At 34.6% G+C, this 27,676-nt stretch overlaps 1 protein-coding gene across 1 annotated transcript; it reads right to left on the bottom strand.

The window, feature by feature from the left end:
* Positions 1–22,378: 22,378 nt before the first annotated feature.
* LOC131174599 (uncharacterized) lies at positions 22,379–23,626 on the bottom strand. The gene is made up of 4 exons (XM_058138355.1): positions 23,567–23,626; positions 23,159–23,503; positions 22,635–22,737; positions 22,379–22,542 (listed from the first exon to the last, which is right to left on the bottom strand). The coding sequence occupies exons 1-4, from the start codon at positions 23,624–23,626 to the stop codon at positions 22,379–22,381; spliced, it is 672 nt and encodes a 223-aa protein (XP_057994338.1).
* Between the last annotated feature and the right edge of the window lie 4,050 nt (positions 23,627–27,676).

Raw genomic sequence — 27,676 nt, 5'->3', positions numbered from 1 at the left:
ACAAGTTTATACCATTGAATTCAAAATTTTTTCACCTAGGGTCACATGCATCATGCAAGATTTATTTTTATCTATTTGATTTCAATGATAAACAACATATTAAAACTCTTTTAATATGTTTTTGGATCTGTATTTGCCATTTAAGATTTAAAATTAATCAGATTAATTTTAGAACCCTAGATTAAATTAAGAACAAGCACACTAACCTCTTGATGCACTGCAGTGTATTTATGCCTTTGAAATTCGTCTTCAAGACACCAAATGTTGTCCCTCTAGCTTGTCCACACCAAGCACACCTATGGCAGCCCTTGAATAGCTTCTAAAGCTTTTTCTATTAATTAGAAAATCAAGTTTGCCTTTTAAGAGATTAAAGATGTAAACAGGACACTAGAAACAATTTCTAGTATTTTTGATTCAAGAGATTGATGGCTAATCTCTTTGAATTGATAAGAGATGAAGAAGAAGAGAGAATATGACTCTCAAGGGTGGCGACACACAATGGGAGGCAACAGCTTGTTATTTTTCTTTTCATAATAACACTTATATAGCTAGGTTAACACATTAAACTCTTGCCACATGTCACCATTTGATTGGTTCTAGGTTTAATTGAACTAATCACATTATGCCAAGTGTCAAACCTATATTTAATCTTGATTTTAATCATCTTACATGATTAAAAGACATTTGGCAAGCTTATGTGTAATGCCATGTGTCATCATCTCATGGTGCCACATGTCAGCATATGAAATGACCAAAATGCTCCTGCGTCTTAATTTTGAGTTCTCAACCCAAAATAATTATTTCTCTTCTTCTAATCAATTTATATCAAATATAAATCAATTAATTAATCTTTATTAATTAATTTCTCATTAATTAAATTCATATTTAAACACTTTAAATATAAATTTAACTTATACTATACATCTAATAATCTAGATTTGGTTTCAAGTCATGCTAGGGACTTTGCAATCTAATTGCAAACCAAACCTATTTAATTAATCAATTAAACTCTTTAATTAAGTAATTAAATCATATTTAATTAGGCGATTACTTGTGTATGTGTGTGACTTACTAGGCTCATCACTAATTGGCAATGAGACAAGATATCAACTCTTAATATCATCAGAACTCTTTCTTACCATAAATGATTTCTCTAAATCATTTTATGTACCTCATAGACCATGGTTAACACCTAGCATAACATGCCATGGCTACCCAATCAGTAATAAGGTTTACCTTAAATGAACCTATAATCATATGTTACCATGCACTAGAATCTCTCTGTTACAAAATCCTAACTCAAGCTAGAGTCATGGTTTATGTCAAACTCCATTTGCTATGAATATTATGTTCTCTTTTAATTTCAATTCTTGATTAAAAGGATTTTTCTCATTAGAAACTCTTTTCTGATTAAATCTATCTGTCCTGGCCAGGTACATGAAACATCAAGAACAATTAAATGAATATATGATTTTATCTCTATTTACTTAGAGGAACATATTCCATCTTGATCAACACCTACCTCCATATATAACTAGTTGGAGCCAACACATGCCCATATACCCATACACAGTACAAGTATGAAAGCAGTATCAAACTCAAACTAGCTATATACAAGATAACTATGCTATCTCAGGTCTAAAGATTATATGCACTGATATGATTTATGACAAAACATTGATAAGAGTAAACTCCATGTGCTTGTCATAAGTGTCACTGGTTCGGCCTACTTATCATTTATAAGTGCGTATCATGTTTGCTATATGGCATGAGACTCACCATTCCATCTTATTTATATCTCATATAAATAACTTGGGAACAAATATGAATACAATCTTTCTGGATAAGTCATGTCCTTATTATGAAGTATCCCCGATTGTGAACCTATTTATGATACTTTGTGCTAGAAATAATGTCACTCATATTCTTAATAACTTAAGAATAATATTTCTAACAAAATATCAATGGACCTTTTCTATTACATATAAATATATTATGTAAACGGAAAAGTGGAAATGCCTTTTATTAATAAAACATGTACAAGATACATACTAAATGATATGCTCTAGGGCATACTACTAACAATCTCCCACTAGCACTAGAGCCATTCATTACAATACCTTAGACCCATCTTCTCAAGATGTCGGTCTAACTGAGCTTGTGACAAAGGCTTGGTGAATGGATTAGCTGGTTTTTCAGCTGATGTTATTTTTTCTGCATGGCTATATCGCCTTGCCCAACTATATCTCTGATAATGTGGTAGCGCCTTTCTATGTGTTTGGATTTTTTGTGAGACCTTGGTTCCTTAGCCGGTATGACTGCTCCATTGTTGTCATAGTGTAGTGAAACTGATGACTTAATGGAAAGAACTACTATAAGTTCTGTCACGAGCTTCTTTATCCAAACAGCTTCCTTTACAGCATCTGATGCAGCAATATACTCAGCCTCGATAGTGGAATCTACAGTCGTGCTCTGTTTAGAACTCTTCCAACTGACTGCACCTCCATTACAAATGAACACATATCCAGAGGTAGACTTTCTATCATCAATATCTGATTGGAAATCAGAATCAGTATAATCATCCAATTGCAAGACTCCACCTCCATAGATCAAGAATAAATCCTTAGTTCTTCTCAAGTACTTAAGGATATTCTTGACAGCTATCCAGTGTTCCAAACCTAGATTGGATTGATACCTGCTAGTCAAACTAATAGCATATGCGATATCCAGCCTAGTACACAACATTGCATACATCAAACTTCTAATAGCCAAAGCATATGGAATCCTGGCCATCTTATCTCTTTCTTCAGGTGTCTTTGGAGACATCTCTTTAGAAAGATGGATACCATGTCTCACTGGTAACAATCCTCTCTTAGAATCAAGCATGTTAAACCTCTTTAACACCTTTTCCAAGTATAGACTTTGGGATAAACCAATTATTCTTTTCGCTCTATCTCTATAGATGCGAATCCCAAGAATATAGGTTGCCTCCCCTAAGTCTTTCATGGAGAATGTTTTTAACAACCATACCTTTATAGTTGTCAACATACCTGTGTCATTACCCATCAACAGTATGTCATCCACATACAAGACAAGAAAAGTGATAGCACTGTCACTAACCTTCTTATATACACATGGCTCATCCTTATTTTTGATAAAACTAAAGGATTTAATGGCTTCATTAAAACAGATGTTCCAACTCCTCGAAGCTTGCTTCAACCCATAAATGGATCGCTTTAGCTTGCATACCTTGGAACCATCTTGGGATTCAAAACCCCTAGGTTGTTCCATGAAAATATTTTCTTCAATGTATCCATTGAGAAAAGCTGTTTTGATATCCATCTGCCAAATCTCATAATCATAGTATGCAGCTATTGCTAATAGAATCCTAATTGATTTAAGCATGGCAACAGGCGAGAAAGTCTCCTCACAGTCGATTCCTTGCCTTTAGCAAAACCCTTTCGCTACTAGCCTTGCCTTATAAGTCTCTACCTTTCTCTATAGGTACAATACCTTCAGGATGGGTTAACAAGATCCCAAACTTGATTCTTATACATGGAATCAATTTCAGATTTCATAACATCAATTCATTTTGAAGAGTCTATATCTGATATAGCTTCTTCATAGGTAAGTGGATCATCTCCATGATCTACTTCTTCATGAGTAAACAACTCTTGTTCTTCTTCATGAAGGAAACCATATCTCATTGGAGGGTGAGATACCCTGGTTGTTCTACGAGGAATAGCTGTAGATGTTTCATCAACAGGTGTAGGTTGACTAGATGGATCTATATCCATCTGATCTGTTGGTTGGTCAGAATTCTCTAATTCCAACTCTATTTGCCTTCCTTTGCCTCCTTCTTGGACAAATTGTTGTTCAAAAAATGTGGCATCTCTACTTACCACAACCTTTTGTGATGTAGGCAAATAAAAATAATATCCAAAACTATCTTTTGGATATCCAACAAATCGACCTTTTTCTGATCTGGTTTCCAATTTATTAGTGTTCAGCTTTTTGATATAAGCTGGACAACCCCATATCTTAACATGCTTAAGACTTGGTTTTCTTCCATGCCATATCTCATAAGGTGTGGAAGAAACTGATTTTGATGGAATCCTATTCAGAATATACAAAACTGATTCTAATGCAAATCCCCAAAAGAAGATCGGCATATCAGTATAGCTCATCATATTACGTACCATATCCAATAGGGTACGATTTCTCCTTTCAGATACACTATTCAGCTGTGGTGTTCCTGGAGGAGTCAGCTGGGAAACAATGCCATACTCTCTCAAGTATTCATCAAATTCAGTACTCAAATGTTCACCTCCACGATCTAATCAAAGAGCTTTAATACTCTTTCCTGTTTGATTTTCTACTTTAGATTTAAATTCTTTGAACTTTTAAAAGGATTCATGTTTGTATTTCATCAAATACAAATACCCAAACCTAGATTTATCATTAGTAAAGGTAATAAAGTAATGAAAATCGCCTCTAGCCATTTCTTTAAATGGACCACATACATCACTATGTATTAGCTCCAAAATATTTTCAGCTCTTAGCCCTTGTCCAATAAAGGGTGATCTAGTCATTTTTCCCTGAAGGCAAGATTCATATGTTGGAGTAGGCTCAGAGCCCAATGAGGATAGAATCCCCATTTTCTCCAATTTTGTAATCCTATCTTCTGCAACATGACATAACCTTAAGTGCCAAATATATTTTGAACTTGAGCTGGTTTTCACCATGGCATTGCATTATTTTAGATTGATATACTCTGGGCAGTTCCTTTTCCAGTGCCCATCCTTCTAGCAGTGGAAATACTTTTCTTTGCCTCCATCAGCTTTAATCTTCCCTTTCTGTTTAGATATTTTCTTAGAAGGACCAGGAATCTGAGATTTCTTTTTCTTATTGCCCTTCTTCTTGTTGGACTTTCCAACAGAAGAAAATGCAATCAAAGCTACCTCTTTTCCTTTATTGCCCAGCATGTTGAGTAAACTAGCTAAGGTGCATTCCTGTTTAGTCATATGGAAATTTGTTACAAAATTCCCAAAAGACTCAGGAAGCGGCTGAAGGATCAAATCCATCTATAGTTAGAAATCCACATTGAAGTCAAGATGTTCCAACTGCTCAATCAGCCGAATCATCTTATGGACATGATCCCTAACATTCTGTCCTTCAGACATCCTCATGCGAAATAGCTGCCTAGATATCTCATACCTAGCATTCCTACTGTGCTCACCATACAACTCTTGTAGGTGAAAGAGGATCTCACTTGCACTCTGCATGTTTTCATGCTGCTTCTGTAACTCATTACTCATGGAAGCAATCATGTAACACTTAGCTCTCATATCATGCTCCTTCCACTTGTCCAAAGTTTCATGTTCCTCTTGTGTGGCCTCTGGAGGTAAGGGACCAGGAACATTTAAGTCTAGAACATATTCTATATGTTCAAGGTTCATGACAAGTTTCAAATTTCTTAGCCAATCAGACATATTAGGTCCTATCAACCTATTGCGATCAAGTATGCTTGCAAGGATATTGGATGGTGGTGGTTGTTCTGTGCTCATTTTTATCAAATAATTAACTGCAGAAAATAACCAGATTAATTAGTAAATGTATCATGTAATTAACCAAAATGATTATGGTCTTTTAATCATATTAGTCCTCCCACTAACTTAGCGAATCCTACACTTATATAATAGAAAACAGAAATCCTAGTTGGATGGATTTCTAGTGGGTGATTGAATTCTTATAATTCAATTGATCATCCTCAAGTACATTCGTTATTGGAATTACAATAAACTATAAGTGAGCAACTCCTTGCCCATCACATCTCATGTGAGGTTCAATCCTTTACCTAGCCCCTAATGCTCAAAATCTCAGGTACATCCATTATTGACTTATCTTGCATTAGTTAAGTTGATCCCATTGAGCCAGTAATTATGCAAATAATTTTAATGTCCTCAGGTACATCTAATATTAGCCACCAAACCATTTACATATTTACAACATCTCATGCTTAATAATTATTCTTACAAAAATCTCTTAAATTAATTGCATCTTATGCAACTATTTAAAATTTCTTAAAATAATTGCCCCAATAGATGGCCCATGTTATAATTACTTTAATTATAGCATTTCCAACTTAATCATTTGTTTAGAAGATTTTATAATCATCCTAATTACTATTAAGGTCTCACTTTGCACATTATCCATTTAGCATGCATATATCATATAATTGCATACATTCCCATACATCTCATGCATTCATGGATAAGCAGTAAATATGGTATGATCATGGACTTTCTATGGGATTCAATTCTGAGCTACCAAGAATTGAATCAGGGTATTCCTAAGTGCATTTCATTTATTCATTTTACAAGAGTTGCTGAATGAGTACATAATCAACACTTGATCTTGAATTCCTCCCACTGGTCCCACTAACGCTCTTGACCTCCTTGAACTTCTCACAATCCAATTACATAGTAATCCTTGGCATACCAAGTCGAATTTACAAGAACTTAAATAAATGAAATTACAACCCAAAAATTATTACAAACTTAATAATACATGCCCAAAATAAATTAAAATAAATTAATTAATTTACAATCCCAAAAAACATAAAAGAAATATATCCAATCACATTGGTCTTTTATAGTCCATGATCATCCATCATGCATATCACTATTTAACAATTAAATAAAACATACATACTTAAATTAAATTGAATATCTCATATTCACTTAAAAATCCAGATTTGAATGCGAGTCAAATAAATTTAAAAATTCAAATTTGAATCTCATTCAAACAAATTTAAAAATTCAGATTTGAATCACATTCAAACAACCTTAAAAATTCAGATTTGAATCACATTCAAACATTTCTTAAAAAATCAGATTTGAATCACATTCAAACATTTTTAAAAAAATCAGATCTGAATATTATTCAATCAACTTTAAAAATTAACATTTGAATATGATTCAAACAACTTTAAAAATTCATATTTGAATCACATTCAAACAACTTTTAAAATTCATATTTGAATCACATTCAAATAATTTTTAAAATTCTGATTTGAATCAAAGTTTAATTGTGTGATTAAAATTCTAATTAAACAATTTAATTAGACATAGGATGACTTTTTTAGATCATACAACAATTGAAAAATCAAGAATCAAACCATGCGCCCCATGGGATACCCAAAGAATGCGCGCCAAAGATGGAATATCAAGCATGCTGCCACACATCCATTGCAACCAGCAATGGATAAATCATCTCATGATCAAAACACACAATAAATCATATAATCAACAATTTAAATGGCAAATATAGTAGCTCTGATACCAATTGAAGGAACGGAAGCGTGAAAAACACAAGTTTATACCATTGAATTCAAAATTTTTTCACCTAGGGTCACATGCATCATGCAAGATTTATTTTTATCTATTTGATTTCAATGATAAACAACATATTAAAACTCTTTTAATATGTTTTTGGATCTGTATTTGCCATTTAAGATTTTAAAATTAATCAGATTAATTTTAGAACCCTAGATTAAATCAAGAACAAATACATTAACCTCTTGATGCACTGCAGTGTATTTGCGCCTTTGAGATTCATCTTCAGGACACCAAATGTTGTCCCTCTAGCTTGTACACACCAAGAACACCTATGGCAGCCGTTGAATAGCTTCTAAAGCTTGTTCTATTAATTAGAAAATCAAGTTTTGCCTTTTAAAAGATTAAAGATGTAAGCAGGACACTAAAAACAATTTCTAGTATTTTTTATTCAAGAGATTGATGGCTAATCTCTTTGAATTGATGAGAGATGAAGAAGAAGAGAGAATATGAGTCTCAAGGGTGGCGGCACATAATGGGAGGTAGCAGCTTGTTATTTTTCTTTTCATAACAACACTTATATAGCTAGGTTAACACATTAAACCCTTGCCACATGTCACCATTTGATTAGTTCTAGGTTTAATTGATCCAATCACATTGTGCCAAGTGTCAAACCTATATTTAATCTTGATTTTAATCATCTTACATGATTAAAAGACATTTGGCAAGCTTATGTGTAATGCCATGTGTCATCATCTCATGGTGCCACATGTCACCCTGCGAAATGACCAAAATGCCCCTGTGTCTTAATTTTGAGTTCTCAACCCAAAATAATTATTTCTCTTCTTCTAATCAGTTTATATCGAAGATAAATCAATTAATTAATCTTTATTAATTAATTTCTCATTAATTAAATTCATATTTAAACACTTTAAATATAAATTTAACTTATACTATACATCAAATAATCTAGATTTGGTTTCAAGTCATGCTAGGGACTTTGCAATCTAATTACAAACCAAACCTATTTAATTAATCAATTAAACTCTTTAATTATTTAATTAAATCATATTTAATTAGGTAATTACTTGTGTATGTGTGTGACTTACTAGGCTCATCACTAATTGGCAATGGGACAAGAAATTAACTCTTAATATCATCAGAACTCTTTCTTACCATAAATGATTTCTCTAAATCATTTTATGTACCTTATAGACCATGGTTAATACTTAGCATATCATGTCATGGCTACCCAATCAGTAATAAGGTTTACCTTAAATGAACCTATAATCATATGCTACCATGCACTAGAATCTCTCTGTTACAAAATCCCAACTCAAGCTGGAGTCATGGTTTATGTCAAACTCCATTTGCTATGAATATTATGTTCTCTTTTAATTCCAGTTCTTGATTAAAAAGATTTTTCTCATCAGAAACTCTTTTCTGATTAAATCTATCTATCCTGGCCAGGAACTTGAAACATCAAGAACAATTAAATGAACATGGAATTTTATCTCTATTTACTTAGAGGAACAGATTCCATCTTGATCAACACCTACCTCCATATATAACTAGTAGGAGCCAACACATGCCCATATACCCATACACAGTACAAGTATGAAAGCAGTATCAAACTCAAACTACCTATATATAAGATAATTGTGCTATCTCAGGTCTAAAGATTATATGCACTGATATGATTTATGACAAAACATTGACAAGAGTAAACTCCATGTGCTTGTCATAAGTGTCACTGGTTCAGCCTACTTATCATTTATAAGTGCCTATCATGTTTGCTATATGGCATGAGACTCACCATTCCATCTTATTTATATCTCATATAAATAACTTGGGAACAAACATGAATACAATCTTTCTAGATAAATCATGTCCTTATTATGAAGTATCCCCTATCGTGAACCTATTTATGATACTTTGTGCTAGAAATAATGTCACTCATATTCTTAACAACTTAAGAATAATATTTCTAACAAAATATCAATGGACCTTTTCTATTACGCATAAATATATTATGTAAATGGAAAAGAGGAAATGCCTTTTATTAATAAAACATGTACAAGATACATACTAAATGATATGCTCTAGGGCATACTACTAACAACTAGAAACTCATAGTGTCCATACCGGGTCCTAAAAGTAGTTTTAGGAACATCTGTCTCCTTCACTCTCAACTGGTGATAGCCGGATCTGAGATCTATCTTGGAGAATACTCCAGCTCCCCTCAACTGATCAAACAGGTCATCTACCCAAGGTAAAGGGTATTTGATGTTCACAGTCACCTTATTCAGCTGCCGGTAGTCTATACATAGCTAAAGGATACCGTCCTTCTTTTTCACAAATCATACTGGTGCTCCCCACGGTGACACACTAGGGCGTATGAAACCCTTGTCTAGTAGCTCCTGTAACTAAACTTTTAACTCTCTCAGTTTAGTAGTTGTCATCCTATATGGAGAAATGGACATCGGTGCAGTGCCCGGCATAAACCTCTATAGCAAACTCCATTTCTCTATCATGTGGTAAACCTGGCAACTCTTTCGGAAACACATCCGGAAATGCAAATATTATGGGTATCTCCTGTATGCTTGGGCTAGTCTTCCTAGTCTCAACCACATGTGCTAGGAAAGCCTCATAGTCCTTTCTTATCATTCTTCTGGCTGCTGTGGCTGATATGATAGTAGAAAGATATCCTGTTCCTTTACCCACAACTGTAATCTCATCCCCATCTGCTGTTTGTAGTGACATCCTCTTTAGCCAACAATCTACCATTGCCTTATGACATGATAACCAATCCATTCCCAATATCACATCAAACTCATGGAATGGTAGCTCAATCAAGTCAGCTGGAAACTCATAACCTTGTATCCTCAAAATACAGCCCTTGTAGACCTTTTTCACCATGACACTATGGCCTAAAGGGTTTGTAACTTGTATGTCCTCCTCTAACTCCTCTACTTGTACTCCTTTACCAACAGGTGGTGCAATGCACACATAAGAATGTGTGGAACCCGGATCAATCAATGCACATACTAACAGATCATAAAGAGAAAATGTACCTCTAATGACATCAGCTGGCTCTGGCTCATTTTGGGCTCTCATAGCATAAGCACAAGGTGCTACCCTAGTCTCCTGCCTCTAAACTTTCTCTGTGGTAGGCCATTGTGATGTACCGCTGTATTAGGCCTCGCAGGTCTTCTACCCCTCTACGCTGCTGGGGCAAACCTCTCCATCTGGGGTGGAGCAGTGGGAACACTAGTATTCCTCTATGGACAATCCTTCAGGAAGTAATTTGTAGACCCATATCTAAAACATCCACCATTCAACAATCTGCACTCTCCTCTGTGGGGTCTCCCACAATGTGTACAAGCGGGTGGTGGGGCTGATCCCTGTGTAGCTTTACCCAGAGAACTACCCACTAATGCACCAGATTGTCCTCCTCCGCACGGAGCAAATCGAGATTTTTGGACTGCTCTTTATTTCTGACTCTCTCCACATCAAGGGCTGATGCTACCAATAGAGAGAAATCAGTGAAGTGGTGAGATGTCACTATCAGCCTGATATTGTCATTCAGTCCATCCTCAAACATTTTACACTTATCAATTTCTGTGGGCATCAACTCCAATGTATATCCGCTAAGTCTCACGAATTCTCGCTCATATTCGAAGACTGTAAGCTACCTCTATCTCAGTGCTAGGAATTCTCTTCTTCTAGCCTCCAAGTACACATGACTGATGTATTTCTTTCTGAATTTAACCATAAGAAACTCCCAAGTAATCTGTGCAGGCTGTACCACTCTTGATACTGTTACCCACCATCTATAAGCATCCTCCTATATCAGTGACAGAGCACACTCCAACTGTTGCTCTGGGGTGTAGTGCAACTGCTGCAATACCCTCTCTATCCTCTCCAGCCAATACTCTACTGCTACTAAATCATCCTCCTTCTTACCCCTAAAGTCAACTGCCCCATACTTTCTTAGCTTCTCTAATGGGGATCTATGTACAGGTTATGGCTGTGGGGGCGATGGTGGCTATATAAATGGTGGTAGTGGTGGCTATGGCTGTAGAGGTGGAGGTGGTTGTGGCTGTGGCTGTGGGATGGCTCTGATGACTTGACGGAGCAGCTGAGTCATCTGTTCCAAGAATGCCTACTGTGCTCTCCTTGCAGTACCACGAGATGACTCTCTACCTCCTCCTCTATCAGTCCTGGAGGTCTGTCCTCTGAAGGATCAGATGCCATCGATGCTATAAAATAGACAAAGAACATATCTGCATTAGTGTCACCTTGACTCTATTTAAAGGCCCATACATGTGATGCACTCTATCTATTTCTAACTATCTAGGTCTAGGACCACCTAAACCTCTGCTCTCATACCACTAAATGTGACGCCCCTTACCCGTCTACTGTATAGCCGAGCAAGAAGTGCCACATTCAGTGCTGGAGCACCCTATCTTATGTTATCATGTCCATTGTAAACTTTTAATATCCTTTAAAAGCATGTAATCCATGTTTAGAAATTTTTTTTTTTTTTATAACTTATTTCTATGGAAACCCGGACAAAGCATCCTCTGTTTTATTAGCATCTAGCAGGTTTCACTAATCACCTGTTAATATGTTCATATTCATTTCACATACTTCCATATCATATTCTCTTTTATCATATCATTCACAACTATTTATGAGATCTCAAAAGGTATCATCTATTGCATTCATATGGAAATTCATAGATAATAAATTACAAGTTTACTTATAATCTCAAAGTTTAATTACAATCCAAAATAAAATACATCAAGTGTTTGTATACAATGAACAAAAGAACAAAATCTAGACATACATGGGCCCTACCAATAAAATACAAAAGACTGAGGTGACTCTAAATGATGGCAGATTTAGTCAGAGCTCTGTCAGGGCACTACTAGTGCTGTTGCTGCTGCTGCTCGGACTGGTCTCCAATACCTACGCGATGGAAAACTAACGCACTAAGCATAACACTTAGTGGTGCATAATTTATAATAACAATAACTAAACAATTGAAACAATAATTTTATATGGAAATTCATAATTTTCTAGGTATTTTACATTTTTATTGCACTTTGGAAACAATTAAGATTATTGGGATCTTTTCTGTTTACTTATTGTATATTCAATCTTAATTAATCATTATCAATGCCCAAGAAACCTATAACAAATTATAAAAGCTGGATACACAGGAGTATACTAGTTAGACAGCCATATGTCTATCCAGTATACGTCGGTCATGTTAGGCATAAAGCCTGCAGGTAGGCATTTAAGCCAAATATCATATTAGGCACATTGGCCAATATGCAGGCATCAAGCCTGTAAAACAATCATGTCAGACAGATTCTATCTATTAATGATTATTCCTATGGGCAGTACTGCTATCTGTAGTCCCTAATTGGTATGCCAATTGATCCACACTAAATAAATAGTCTAGGTATACTATGGGCAATTAAACATTATCACTTATTTACTTGAAATATTCATGTCACTTTATAGTGGGAAAATAGGTCCCACATAGCCATTTCATGTGGTTTAGTATTTAATGGCTTGTTAGGGTTAAATTCCTACCATAAGATAATTTATCTCATGGACCTTTCTTTAGTTTCAATTTTTGTGTCTTACATTTACCTATCCATTTGATCAGTTTGTAGCAACTGTTTGGCCATATGTCCTTCATGGAAGTTGTTCCCCTATGTCTTATCTTTATCTTCCCTTTTGAATCATGTCAATTTGATTTTTAGAACTCAAGTAATGGTCAGGTAACCATTACTGACTCATTTCCAGATTCTGGTTCCTTAACTAGGCAGTTTTTGGACTTAAAATTTACCTAATTAATGGAACATGTTGTAGTCACTTTTAGGCATAGTGATCTTCACAGAAACTATTGCTCTATGTCTTGTGGTCACTTCAAAATTTTAATCACAATTGTTTGAGTTTTGTGGAATTATTTATGGCTAAATAACTGACCTAGACTCATATACCCTATGCCAACAGGTGTTCAGTTCAGGTTAGTGATTGCAGGTCAATTTTCAAGGTTCTTTCATTCATAATTTGAGGTAGGTTTCTAAACCAAAGTTGTAGCCCTATTTCGCAGGTTTTAGGAAAGGTATGGCTCATCCCAACTGGATTTTTCTATTGAGAGATATGACTAAAAGACTATTCTGGGGTCAAGTGAAGTTTGGTCAGATTCCAGGTTTTGATGTAGTGATTTGTTCTAACTATGTGACCTAGTTCTCTTGATTTCCGAGTGTTGGTCAAAACACCAATTTTGTAGATCTATGTCTTGTGGACAGTTTTCCACTAGTTTCATTACATTTGAGTTCTTGTAGACCAAGTTATGGCCATTTTGCCTAAACTGGTCGGATGAGTTTATGTCCAACAGTTTCTGGGCAACCTAATTCTGGGCAGTTTTATGACCCAACTTGGGCCAGCAATTTGGTTTGGTTTTTAGCATTTTTGGGTTTAGTGGTCTTCATGAAAATTGTAGCCCTATATCTAAGCTTTCCAATGGTATCAAATTCAGGTCATTTGGACCTGTATAGAGGGAGTTATGACCAAATGAATATGTACTGTTCATTTGGTCATTTTCCGAGTTTTGTACAGGGTCATTCGGATTTGGGTAGTGTTTAGGTCAAGTTTTAGACAGAATTTGGGCATGGTTTCTTCACAGAAAATGAGCTATTTTGGGTCTAGTTTCACCTACAATTGGCCTCATACCAATTGGAGCAACACATAATCAGTTATGGTTCATCAAACACACTGAACTCATTGAGTCCCAACTTGCAAAAAACAAGCACTCCCAATTTTCAATTTCCTCCAGCTTCCTTGCTTCAATTGGCATGCGTAACACTTCTATAAGCAAGAATCTCTACTCAATAGGTTAATTTCAATCATTTACATAAAGTCATCAAATCATGTACACAAACCCTAGTTTCAAAGTTTCAATTTGCACAAACACTACACATTCAAACTCCCAAACATATCAACTTATCAACATTCTCATGGAACTATTTTTCATCACTTAAAAGCATCAAACCTCAAGGATTCCATGGCTGCCGAAATTTGGACATTTTATTTTCTTATCATTTGTTTTCATTTTCATGTGATACTCACTCATCTCATCATTCTTACAAGAATTAAAAAAGAGAGAAAGCGGTATCTTGCACTTACCTTTGTGACCCAACTTGCAAGCTTTAATTTTCTTGCTTCTTATGGGTATCTAAAGCTTCCTTATATAGTGGGAAGAATTTAGAATGAAAAGGGCTATGGGTTTTAGTGAGGAAATGAGGTGAAAATCAAGCTTGAAGCTTGAATAACAATGGTGGAAATGAGGACCAACCAGCTGGCTAAAGAGAGAAGGAGAAGAGGGAGTGGAGAAGATGACTTGGGTTGGTAGGATTTGTCTTTTATGTCTATATATATATATTTGTGTACTTTAATTTTTAAAATGCCATAAGTCTTTTTATTTTCTTTTCTTTATTTTCTTTTCTTTTCTTCTTCTATTCCTCTTCTTTCTTTTCTCATTTTCCACTAATAAAATTTATAATATTAATTTATTTTAATTATTTTAATTCTCTCAAATTTTTAATTTGACATTTAGATCAAAATTCACCTCTGGGGGTAAAATGACCAAAATGCCCTTCGTGTTGCTCATCAGTTTATTTTTATTATTTTTGTACCAATTAATAAATTCTCTTAAATTTTATTTTATTTTCTCTAAATTTTTTCTATATTTTCTTAACATTTATTTCATCAATTCATACCTCCTTACTATAGTTTAAGTATAGTTTCAGACATTCTAATTGTCCGAACAGACATTAGTCATCGTAACAGTAGAATGTACGGACTACCTACGGTGAGGGTGTTACATTAATCACCAAGAATATTAGGATTTAATTGATTAATTAAAGTCTTTATTTAATTAATTAAATAGATTTGGTTTGCAATGAGATTGCAAAGTCCCTAGAATGACTTGAAACCAAATCTTGAATATTGGATGTATGTTACAAATTAGATTTATATTTAAAGAGTTTAAATATAAATTTAATTTAAATATAAATCTAATTATGAAATTAATTAATGGAGATTATTTAATTAATTAATTTATGTTTGATATAAATTAATTTGAGTGAGAAATTATAATTTTGGGTTGAGAACTCAAAATTGTAAACAATGGCAAAATGTTAATTACACATGGTGACACGTGGCACTCATGTAAGGATGCTGCTTGCCTTTTAATAATGGAAGACAACTTTTGATGATTCATTCTTAGCTTGACACTTGTCTTAATGTGATTAAGATAAATATAAAGCAAGATAGAATGAAAGGTTGACATGTGGCATACCATTTAATATATTTTGTCTTACCTTATTTAATAGATAAAAAGAAACATAAAAAAATGAATTCTCTTCTTTTTCCTTAAGGTGGACGGCAACATTGATCCCTCTCTCTCTCTTCATCTTTCTTTCATTGATTCAAGAAGAAAGCTTTCCTTACCTTGAATTAAAATTGCTAGAAATTATTTCTAGTTTACATACATCCTTCTAACCTCACCAAAGACACAAGCCCCAAAAGTTCATTGGTTGGCAGGCATTTAATGTAACACCCTCATATTAAGTAGTCCGTACATTCTATTGTTCCGGTGACTAGTGTCTGTCCGGACAACTAGAATTTCTAGAACCATACCTAAGCCTTAGAGAAAAAGCTATAAATAAAATTGATAAAGATCAAATGAAGTTGGATGAATATAAGAGAAATGAAGCACAAATCAGTTAAACAAGCCGAAGGTCCCAGCAATGGGTGAGGAAACTGGGAAGCAACTGCGAGCTTAGTTGCTACCCTAAATTCGTGTGGGATCCCATGACATCCTTATTAGTTAAGGGTTAATTGCAAAACTATTGAGAACTAGAAAATAAGCACAAATAAGTGAATTAGAACTTAAGGACTCATCGGACATTATTAAAAGATGGACTATAACTCGATGAGGGGCATTTTGGTCAATTCACTCCTATAGGTGACTTTTGACCAAAATGTCAATTAAATTAAGTGAAATTTACAAATTGAAAAATGAAGAAAGAGTGATGAAAATTGAGGTGTAAGTGTGAAAGGAAAAGAAAAGAAAAGAAAATTCTAAAAATTAATTAACTTTTATGACCTAAACATGATCCAATTATGACATCATTAAAATCTATAGCCTATTAACATATGACAAAGCATTTTAATTAGGATAATTAAAAACAAATTCAGCTCCTTCTTCTCCTTTTTTCAGTCGAACTACTCTCTCCCAACTCTCCCTCCATTTTTACTTGGTTCCAAGCTTATAAACCCTAAGTTCTTCCATAAATCACTTAGCTTACTTCATGAAAACTTGATCTTGGAGCTTGATTAAGAGATTGGGAGTTGAAGTAGCAAGAAAATTGAAGAGTTGTGGAGGATAAAACTTCTGCTCAACAAGGTAAGTGTAAGTTAACCTTGGATTAGTTATTTAGCTATTGAAATTAAGTTGAATTGAGTAGAAATTGCATGAGAAAACTTAAAAAAAACATGCATGAATCCTAAACCTAGATTTCGGCCAGCTTGTTAGGGTTAGGGGTTTGATGAGTTTGATCTAAATTAAACATGTATTGCGATGTTTTATGATGTGGTATACATGATTAGTGAAGTGTAATTGTATGAGTTGTGAAGTTGGGAAAATTAGGGTTTTAGTGGAGTTAGAGTTTTGATGTATGAAGTGCAAATAATGTGTCTAATGTTGAATTAAGGTCAATTAATGTGTGTATTAATGAGAAATGAAGTTGTTTGGTGAAGAAATCAATGGTATAGTAATGGGGTCCATAAGCTAGAATTATGGACAGCTAGAGTCCAGTCCACTTAGATGCTTATAAGTTGAGTTACACAACTCCAATCAGAACCTAGTTCTTAAAGCAAGGTAGGGGAATTGTTGGGATAAGTCAAGAATTTCAAATCTGGAATTCCTGCACCTTAGCTATTTGGCCTTGTGACCTCTGAATGGTTATTAGGCCTTAACTTCCTCTACAAAACTCTAATTGAAGTGATTCAAAATTATTTGGAAACCTAAGACAAATACCTAAAACATTGTTTTAGGGACTAGGGCCAAATTATTAAGCTTAAGATGCCCAGATATAGAATATAAATTTAAAGTACAAATCTGGAAAATCTAAAATTTTAGGATATGACACCTGAAATAGTGTCTAATATTTTGACCATAACTTGAGCTACAGAACTTCAAATTAAGTGATTCAATTTGGAAATAAAACCTAACATATAGAGGAACAATTTTCATGAAGAACACTTTACTAAATTATGATTAGAATCAGGTTGAATTTGAGCTCTAAGATTAGGTTTCAAATTTGCTCTGAGTCCAGAATCAACTAGAACTTGGGAATTCATTACAATTTTGTTTAGTTAACTATGAATGGAACTTATAATGAGTATTAAGATTTGGTAATTGTGTCATTTTAGTGGACAAAGAGACTTCCAAGGAAAGGAAGGCTTAAGACATAAAGAAAGAGATTCATTGAAAGTTTGTGCACAACTAGCTTTTACCTTTGTTTTTAAATTTGCATTGGAATTGAATAAATTAATTATCCTTTTCCTTTGTACTTGAGAAATTTAATTTGTTGAATTGAATTTATATGATTTAAATATGAATTTTTTTATGCATTTAAGAATTTAATGCATTGTTTTCAAAATTGTGAATTGTGAAATGATTTATATTATGGAAAGGCAGATGTTGGCCCTTAATTTCATTGTAGCAAAGGGGTGGGCTAGTTTTGAATACTTTTAGAAGTGTTTTGAGAAACTATGTGTTGCCAACCCTATAAGGGGAATTTGATGACTGAAATGTATTTATTAATGTGCAATGTGAAATTTGAATGGATATTATTTGAAATTGTTTTGAAACCACAGTTGGCATGGTAATATGATTGTAATCCTCATTAGCTTGCCTAGTGAGACGTTTTGGATGTGATCTCCTCCACTTGTGGGGTTGAGTTTCCCTCTCTAATTTGCCAGTTGAGGATGTGTTGGATGAGTACTCATATTTGTTAACTAGCCTTTGTATTCCTGTAATGGCCCCTACCCGATCTAAAGTGTAGCTGAGCAAGACGTGCTACATTCGGTACCGAAGCACCTTATCTTGTCTTGTCATATTTATTATAATCTTAAGTCCCATATTTTTTTATATCACATTTTATTTTTATGGAAACTCGGACAGAGTCTCCTCTGTTTTATTAAGGCATGGCGGGTTCTACTATTCACCTGTTAAAACAATTCATATCCATTTCATATTTCCATATGTCATATCATATCATCAAATTCTCTTAAATTCATTGAAAAAGAAATCACATGTCATTTCATTTATATAAAATTTATATACAAAAATTTATAATTTATTTACAATCTCAAAATAAATTACATCATTTACTTATGTATAATGAACAAAATACAAAAACTAAATATACATGGACCCTACCAAAACTACTCTACTGAGGTGGCACTCACACTATAGTAGATCTGATCAATCCCTATGTAGGCACTACTACTGCTGTTGCTGCTAATGTTGGTCTCCAGTACATACGCGTGGTAAAAACCATCACGCTAAGCAATTTGCTTAGTGGTGCTTAAATTAAAGTAAAAATAACTAAATAATTGAAGATAATTCGTCCATGCATAATTTCATTAAGAAACATAGATTTCATAAATTTGTAGTCATTTACATGTTTATTGAGCTTTGGAAGCAATTAAGTTTATCAGGATCTTTTCTGTTACTCATTCCATATTAAGTCTTATTAAATTTATATCAATGCCCAAGTAAAGCAATTAAGTTTATCAGGATCTTTTCTGTTACTCATTCCATATTAAGTCTTATTAAATTTATATCAATGCCCAAGTAACCTATACAGACTATAAAGGCTGGATACATGAGAGTATACTAGTTAGACATCTGTATGTCTATCATATATACATATATCATGTCATGCACAAGGCCACCGGGCAGGCATAACCCCAGAAATTATATCAAGCACAATGGCCAACGGGTAGGCATAAAGCCTATAGAATAACTATATCAGATAGATATTGTCTATCAATGATCATTCATGTGGACAATACTGCTATCTGTAGTCCCTAATTGGTATACCAATCGATCTAAGCTATATATATAAGTCTAAGTATACTTTGGGCAAATTAGTAATTTTAAGCACTTATAGTTTCATTATTTCATGTTATGCACTATTTGTGTTTCATAGAATTTTCATGTTTCTTATAATGGGAAACATAAGTCCCAAGTACATATTTTCATCACATATGTGTTCATCAACCCATTTAGGGTGAATAACATTTACAACCTAGGTTATTTTGTAAAGGATTTCATGAATCCAGAATTGGTGTTTTAACTTCACCTAGCAAATTGGTCAAGTTATACACTCTATTTGGCCACACTTCCTCCATGGAAATTATTCCTCTATGTATTATCTTTGTTTTCATTCATATCCTTTAAAGTTTTAGAACTCAAGTTATGGTCAATTTTCTAAGAATGGTCTATTAACCATTTTTGTTTCTAGAACTAGGCAGATTCTGGAGCCAAATTTTATCTAATCATTTGGGCATGGTAAAGTCATTTTTAAGCCTACTGTCCTTTCATTTGAGTTGTTACCCTATGTCTTAGGATCACTCAGGTTCAAAAATCACAATTTTTTAGGTTATATAGAGTGAATTATAGCCAATTAACTTACCTAGACTCCTGAACCCTATGTCTTCAAGATTTTAAGTTCAGGTCAGTATCTTTGATTCCCATTTTAGGGTTCCTACACTCAAAATTTAAGGAAAGTTCCTAAATCAAAGTTGGATCTCTATTTCTTAAGTTTCCATAACAGTTTGGTTCATCCTAATTGGAATTTCCTAGTGGGAGATATGATATAAATACTGTTCTGAGACCAAGTGATTATTTAGTTTAGTTTTAGGATTTGGCATACTAATTTATCCTAATAAATTTACCAAGTTTCATTTGGTTATGGGTTTTGGCCAAAACACCAAATTTGTAGTTCTAGGTCTTATGGAGATTTTAGCTTTGGTTTCACTGCATTTTCATTTTTGTAGACCAAGTTATGGCATTTTTTCCAAAACTGGTCGGGTATGTCCAAATTCAAAATTTCAGGTCGCTTTTGGTTCTGGTCAGAATTGTTAACCTAAATTATTCTAGCAAATTAGTTAGGTTAGAGTCAGATTTAGGCTCTATGTTCTTCATGAAAAATGTGCTCCTATGTCTAAGCTTTCAAATTGTTCAAGAATCAGGTCATTCTGACCTTCTTAGAGTGAGTTATGGCCATTTAAACACTTACTATTCATATGGTCATTTTTCCAAGTCTAGCATATGGTTACCCTGATTCAAGCAAATTTTAGGTCAGGTTAGGTTCAGTTTTTGGGCATGGTCTCTTCATAAAAAATGTGGAAAATTGTCCTAAGTTTCATCTTCAGCTGGCCTCAAACCAATTGGAGCAACATAGCTCTACTTATGGCTCTAAAACCACACTGGACTCAAGGTCCAAAATTCTGCATGGAAAATCAACACTCCCAATTTTCAATTTTTACCCAACTAACAAACTTCAATCACATTCATGGCACTTCAAATATTCAATAAATAGTCTCAAAAACATCAATTTCAAGCCATAACACAAAATCCCCAATTTAGGTCAAAAACCCTAACTTCCAATTTCATAATTTCACTCTATACATGAAATTCATAATCTAACTTATTTATACTCATCACATGCCATCACTAATAAGTTTAAAATAATTAAAACCATCAAACTATCCTTATTCCCATGGCTGCCAAAATTTAGGGTTTCATTTAGACATGGTATTCTTTTTGATTTCATGGAATTTTGACTTAATTTAACATGCTAATCATACTTAGAGAAGAAAGGTAGCATAAATAGGGCACTAACCTTAATTGTAACCAACTTTGACTTGCCAAACTTTAAGTTTCTCTTCAATTCTTGGCTGCCAATAAGTTTCCCAAGGTGTAGGAGCAATTTTTAGTGAAGAGAAGTATGGATTTTGGTGTGAGATTGGGAAGAAATTCAAGCTAGAAAGCTTAAAAATGGTGGGAGCACTCTAGTAAGGTGGTTCGACATTGGTGATTTCAAGAAGAAGAAGATGAGCTCTTGGTTAGTTAAGTTAATTTGTCTCTAATATATATGGTTGTCTAATTTCTATTGGTTATAAATTTTAATTACATCATCCTTATGTCATGTTTAAGTAATAAATGTTATTTAAATTTCATTTCTTTTCTTATTTTCTCTACTCATTTCCATTATACAAATTCATGATTTTTAATTTATTTTTAAAGTTTTATTCTCTCTCATTTTGATTGACATTTAGATCAAAATTCAACACTGAGGGTAAAATGGCCAAAATGCCCTTCGTTATGTTCATCGACTTATAATTGTCTATACCAATTAACTTTATTTCCTTGTATTTTCTTGGCATTTCCTTGACATTTTTATTATCATCTAAACCTCGTAAATCCTTCAATTATATCTCAAATAATTATTTCACAGGGTTCCTCCTGAGTATGGGGTTGCCAACAGTATTCACAGTCGCTTCCCATTAGGGTTAGGGTTACCTATCGCCGTGACCTCCGGCTTATTTAATCGAGTTGCACTTCACTTCTTTTATTTTTCTTCTATTTTTCTTGATCTTTATTTAACCATCTCATGACTCCTTACTCTAGTTCAAGTGTAGTTTCAGATATCCTAACTGTCCGAATAGACGTTAGTTATTAGAATAGTATAATGTATGGACTACTTAAAGTGAGGGCATTACAATTCTTCTCCTCTAAATAAAAACTTCGTCCTTGAAATTTACCCAGTGTAAATAGTCGATGAACTGCTATCTCCTTGTCTCTCCACTTTTCCATGTTATAATACTTCACTTTCTCCTTAGTCTATCTTACTAGATCTGGCTTTACAATATTATCCTCAATTAGTTCTACACCCATCTTCTTGCATCTTATATACAGTCTCCTTCTCATCTCCATCCACTATCTTTAATGTGATTCTCTTCAGCTGATAATCTACTATCACCTTATGGCCCAAAGGGTTAGTGACAAGTATGTCCTCTTCTAACCCATCTATCTGTATCCCTCTATCAACAGGGGTACAATACATATATAGAAATGAGTAGAATCAGGGTCTATCAATACCTATACAAAGATATCACAAAGAAAAAATGTACCTCTGAGAACATCAATCAGATCTGGTTCCTCCTGAGCCCTCATAGCGTATACACGGGGTGCTACTCTGGCCTCGGGCCACTCAACAGTCTTAGAAGCGGGTCTCTATGATGTACCCACCACTTCTAGCCTCACAGGTCATCTACCCCTCTAGGCTGCAGGGGTAGATCTCTCAGTCTGTGGTAGGATAATGGAAACATTCCTGTGGGGACAATCTCGTAGAAAATGATTAGTAGCTCCACATCGAAAGCATCCCCCAGTCAACAGTTGGCACTGTCATCGGTGCATCCTCCCACAATGGGTACATAGTGGTATTGGGGCTAATCCCTCTACTATTATGTCTAGAGAACTCCCCCACTAATACTCTAGATTGACCTCCTCTCTGAGTAAATTGAGATCTCTATCTCTGGCCCTGGCCCTAGGAACCCTTGAGCCTCTTACTATCCAGAACTGACGTACTAGACTGCCCATATCCAAAACCTCTCTTCCGTTGTCTATCCCTTTGGGACTACTCATCATCTCATACTCTCTCCACATTGAGAGCTGCAACCACTAATTGTGAGAAGTCTGTAAGCCGAAGTGTCATCACTAGAAGTCTAATGTTATCATTTAGAGCATCCTCAAACTTATGGCACCGGTCTGCCTCTATAGTCATCGTCTCCCAGGCATATCTACTTAGCCTCACAAACTCCCTCTCATACTCAGAGACCATTAGCTGCCTCTGCCTCAAAGTTAAGAACTCTCTCCTTCTAGCCTCTAAGTATACATGACTGTTATACTTCTTTTTGAACTCGGCCAAGAAGAAATCCCAAGTAAGCACTGTCGGCGATACCACTTTGGACACCGTAACCCACCACTGGTAGGCATCCTCCTGTAGTAATGACAGAGCAAACTCTAACTACTACTCTGGTGTGCAGTGTAGCTGCCGTAATACCCTCTCAGTCTGCTCTAGCCAATGCTCAGCAGTAGCTAGGTCATCTTCCTTTTTACCCATAAAGTCGATGGCCCCATACTTTGTCAACTTCTCTAGTGGGGACCTCTGTACAGGTTATGGCTGTGGCTGTGGTGGTGGCAATGGCGGTGGCTGTGGTATGGCTTCGATAACCATCTGAGTCATATGCCCCAAAAATGCCTGTTGTGCCCTCCTAACAGCACCATGAGATGACTCCTCTCTCCTGTCTCGCCCCTGACTGCTAATAGGTACATGACTACCAATCTCCTCCTCCCTAGGTCTGAAAGACCCTTGCTCTGAAGGATCAGACTCCATCAATCCTATAAAATAGACAAGAGAACATATCTGCATTCGTGTCACCTCGACTCTAAGTAAAGGCCCATGCATGTTATGCACACTATCCCTTTCTATCTATCTAGATCTAGGACTGCTTAAACCTTTGCTCTAATACCACTAATTGTGACACCCCCAGACAGAATCTCCTCTATTTTATTAACGCATGGTGAATTCTACTATTCATCTGTTAAAATAATTCATACCCATTTCATATTTCTATATGTCATATCATATCATCAAATTCTCATAAATTGAAAAAGAAATCACATGTCATTTCATTTATATAAAATTTATATACAATAATTTACAATTTATTTACAGTCGCAAAATAAATTTCAACATTTATTTATGTACAATGAACAAAATATAAAAACTAAATATACATGGGCCCCTACCAAAACTACTCTACTGAGGTGACACTCACACTATAGCAGACCTGATCAATCCTTACGTAGGCACTGCTGATGCTGGTCTCCAGTACCTACGCGTGGTAAAAACTATCACGCTAAGCAATTTGCTTAGTGGTGCATAAATTAAAGTAAAAATAACTAAATAATTGAAGGTAATTTTTCCATGTATAATTTCATTAAGAAATATAAATTTCATGAATTTGTAGTCATTCACATGTTTATTAAGTTTTGGGAGCAATTAAGTTTATCAGGATCTTTTCTGTTACTTATTCCATTTTCAGTCTTATTAAGTTCATATCAGTGTTCAAGTAACCTATACAGACTATAAAGGCTAGATGTGACACCCCTTACCCGTCTACAGTATATCCGAGTAAGATATGTCACACGGTGTACCGGAACACTCTATTTTATCTCAATCATTTTTATTCTTTCTCAATTTATTTTTATCATAGTTTTTTAATATAATTTGTGAAATATAATTCATTTAAGTCATTTATTGAAATTATAATTTATTTGAGATTTCGAAAATTTTATAGAAAATTCGGCAGAGTACCGGCTAAAAATGGAGAAAACAATTCTTCGAAACCTGTGAAAAACACTTCCAATAATCATTTCCAATCATTCTCAAACTCCAATAATCATCAAAATCTCAATATTTTTCAACAACATTTCCATTTCTCAATCATTCATTTCTCATGGTATTCATATATAAGTAATAAATAAATACTCAATTTTCCATTCATAACCACAATTTCCACTATTTACATTAACATCAAAATACATTACATAAGACTCAATTACACAAGAGAAAATAAAAGTTAGTTACAAAATACCAAAATGAAATCTAGTGTCCTACCAATGCACTGAAGATGGTGAGGTGACACGGACACTATGCAGAGCTGCAGGAGGTCTCACCCAGTCTGTGGTCTACTGGGCTCTCGGTCAATATCTCCAGAACCTACGCGTGGCAAAAGAAATGCGCTAAGCAATAATGCTTAGTGATGCCAATAATAAAATAAAAAGAAATAACAGGAAGTAAATATATAGTGCATGTTTTGATGTCTTATGCAGACAATTTTTTTTTATCATTATTGGTAATCTTATTTATTATGTACTTGTTCTATTCATTATTTTATTAAATTTGTTCACTTTCATTTTTGGGTGCCCAAGTAACCTATACTGGATGACTGGACTAGATAAACGGGTGAACTGGCACTGGGTATCTAGTACCTCGGGCCGTCACACCATTAGTCACATATGCATCTCCCGGTGTACAATAGAACAGCTAATAAGCTATAATAACAATAGGCACAAGGCCAAATATCAACACAATGTCAGAATGGCTAAAAGCTATGAAATCACAGAATGGCATAATGCCATGTGCAGTACTGCTAACTGAACCCTATTGGCATGTCAAGCTATCCAAACCAATCTTGTTAGGTATACTAAGGCATTTCACACTTTTAAGTTTCACAATTTTTGGAATTTAAGTTTTAGTGTTACTATTCCATTCATTGGTCAACAAAAATGTTGACTTTTGCATAGGCAATAGGTACATTGGTTTTAATATCATCAACATACCACATTTTGCATTCAAAATTTGTTGGTATTGGTTGTCAATACCATTTCTAAGCTTAATGTTAGTTGGGCAGAATTTTCAGTTTTTATGCCTTGTATTTACTATTCCATTGGTCAATTTTTCAGTGGAAATTTGACAAAATGATCAACATGAAAGTTGTTCCTTATTTTGTCTAGTTGAATTTCCTCTTTTGAATCATTTCATTTGGAGTTTTTTAGCTCAAGTTATGGTCCAAAAACCACAACTGGCCGGATTGAAATTTTTCTGGACTGACCATATCTACAGTGCAGTGAATAGTGAATGCAACTCACTTTTTGGATAGGTTCTGATCATAATTTGGGTTAGGTTTCTTCATGAAAGTTGTTTTTCTATATCTCAGCTTGTTTCTGGTAAAATTTCAGGTCAATTGGACCATTCTACACTGAGTTATGGCAAAATGACCAAATACTGTTCATTTGGTCATTCTGCAGAAACATACTGCAGGTCACCGGGATTGGGGTAAGCTTTTGGTCCACTTGGTTTGGTCTTATGGGCATGGTTTCTTCACCAAAGTTGTGCCATTATGTGTCTAGTTTCATGTCCAATTGGCCTTACACCAATTGAACATCTATAATTCAAGTTATGGCTACCCAAACCTGCTGGACTCATGTCCAATTCTGCAGGTCACCTAGGGCAGCCACACTAAACCTAAATCCCATCACTAAACACACTTCATTTCTTGTTTACCAATAACCATATGGTCACTAATTGACCATTAAAATGTTCCTACACCATTATAGGATTAAAACCTCAATTTGGTCAAAACCCTAAATTCTCAACAATGCCTCTATTCTTCCATTAACTTACAATATAAGGTGCTAAGTGTTAATTTCATATCAAAGGACAGCTTATATAATCTTTTAATCTAAAAAAAAAATCATCACAACTCTCATAAGTCCATGGCGGCCAAAAATGGTAAAAATTCATCATGCAACTTTTGTTTAATTTCACTTAATTTTCACACTTGATTCCTACTCCACATATGATATGCATAAATTTTCTAGAAGGAATTGGCACTAACCTCTTTGGAACTAAGTTTGGGTCTTGCAAAACTTCAGTTTTTCTTCAAAATTTTGCTGCCCAAAGCTTCCTCAAGGTGTGGGGTGAATTTTTTGTGAAGACAACTAGGGCTTTTATGGTGTGGAAGCTAGGGAAAATCAAGCTTGAAAAAGCTTGTTCATGGAGGTTAGGGAAGGAATGGTTTACGGCAAGGAAATGAAGAAGGAAGAGAATTTTGATTTTTCTTCCATTTCCAGCCCATTAAGTCTATTTTAAATAAAGTTATGCCATTGGTCCATATGGGATAGGTTGAGAGAACTTTAATAACATCATTATGATGTCATAATGTCATTTTCTTTCCTTTTCTTTTTATTTCTTGTCTAATTAATTTCAATTAAATTTTTAACAACATTTATTCATATTTCATGTTATATATATTATTTATTTAACTGGACAAGTTGGCCAAAAATCATCTCTAAAAACGAAATGACCAAAATGCCCTCCGTTTGGCTTAACGGGCCAAAATTGTCTGTACCGATTAAAAAATTTTTCTAAGTATTTTCTTGGCATTCTAATGCCATGAGAACCTCAATAACCCTTCTCTGGAGTCTCAATAATTATTTTATAAATTTTCCCCCGGGTTTAGGGCTCCTAGTTACGAGAACCGCAACTTCTCACTAGGTTACCCATCGTTAGGGCACCGGCTCATTTAACTTGGTTGTATTTTAT

The sequence above is a fragment of the Hevea brasiliensis genome, chromosome 16 (assembly GCF_030052815.1).
Source record: "Hevea brasiliensis isolate MT/VB/25A 57/8 chromosome 16, ASM3005281v1, whole genome shotgun sequence".
NCBI classification, from domain to species: domain Eukaryota; kingdom Viridiplantae; phylum Streptophyta; class Magnoliopsida; order Malpighiales; family Euphorbiaceae; genus Hevea; species Hevea brasiliensis.
This window is presented reverse-complemented; position numbering and strand designations above follow the sequence as displayed.

Coding starts and splice junctions, on each gene's coding strand:
- LOC131174599 (XM_058138355.1), bottom strand. CDS start 23,626: ATGGGTAAAAAGGAAGATGACCTAGCTACTGCTGAGCATTGGCTAGAG. Junction 23,504..23,566: donor GGCTAGAGCAGACTGAGAGG/GTATTACGGCAG, acceptor TCATTACTACAG/GAGGATGCCTACCAGTGGTG. Junction 22,543..22,634: donor TCTGATTGATGTTCTCAGAG/GTACATTTTTTC, acceptor CTGTTGATAGAG/GGATACAGATAGATGGGTTA.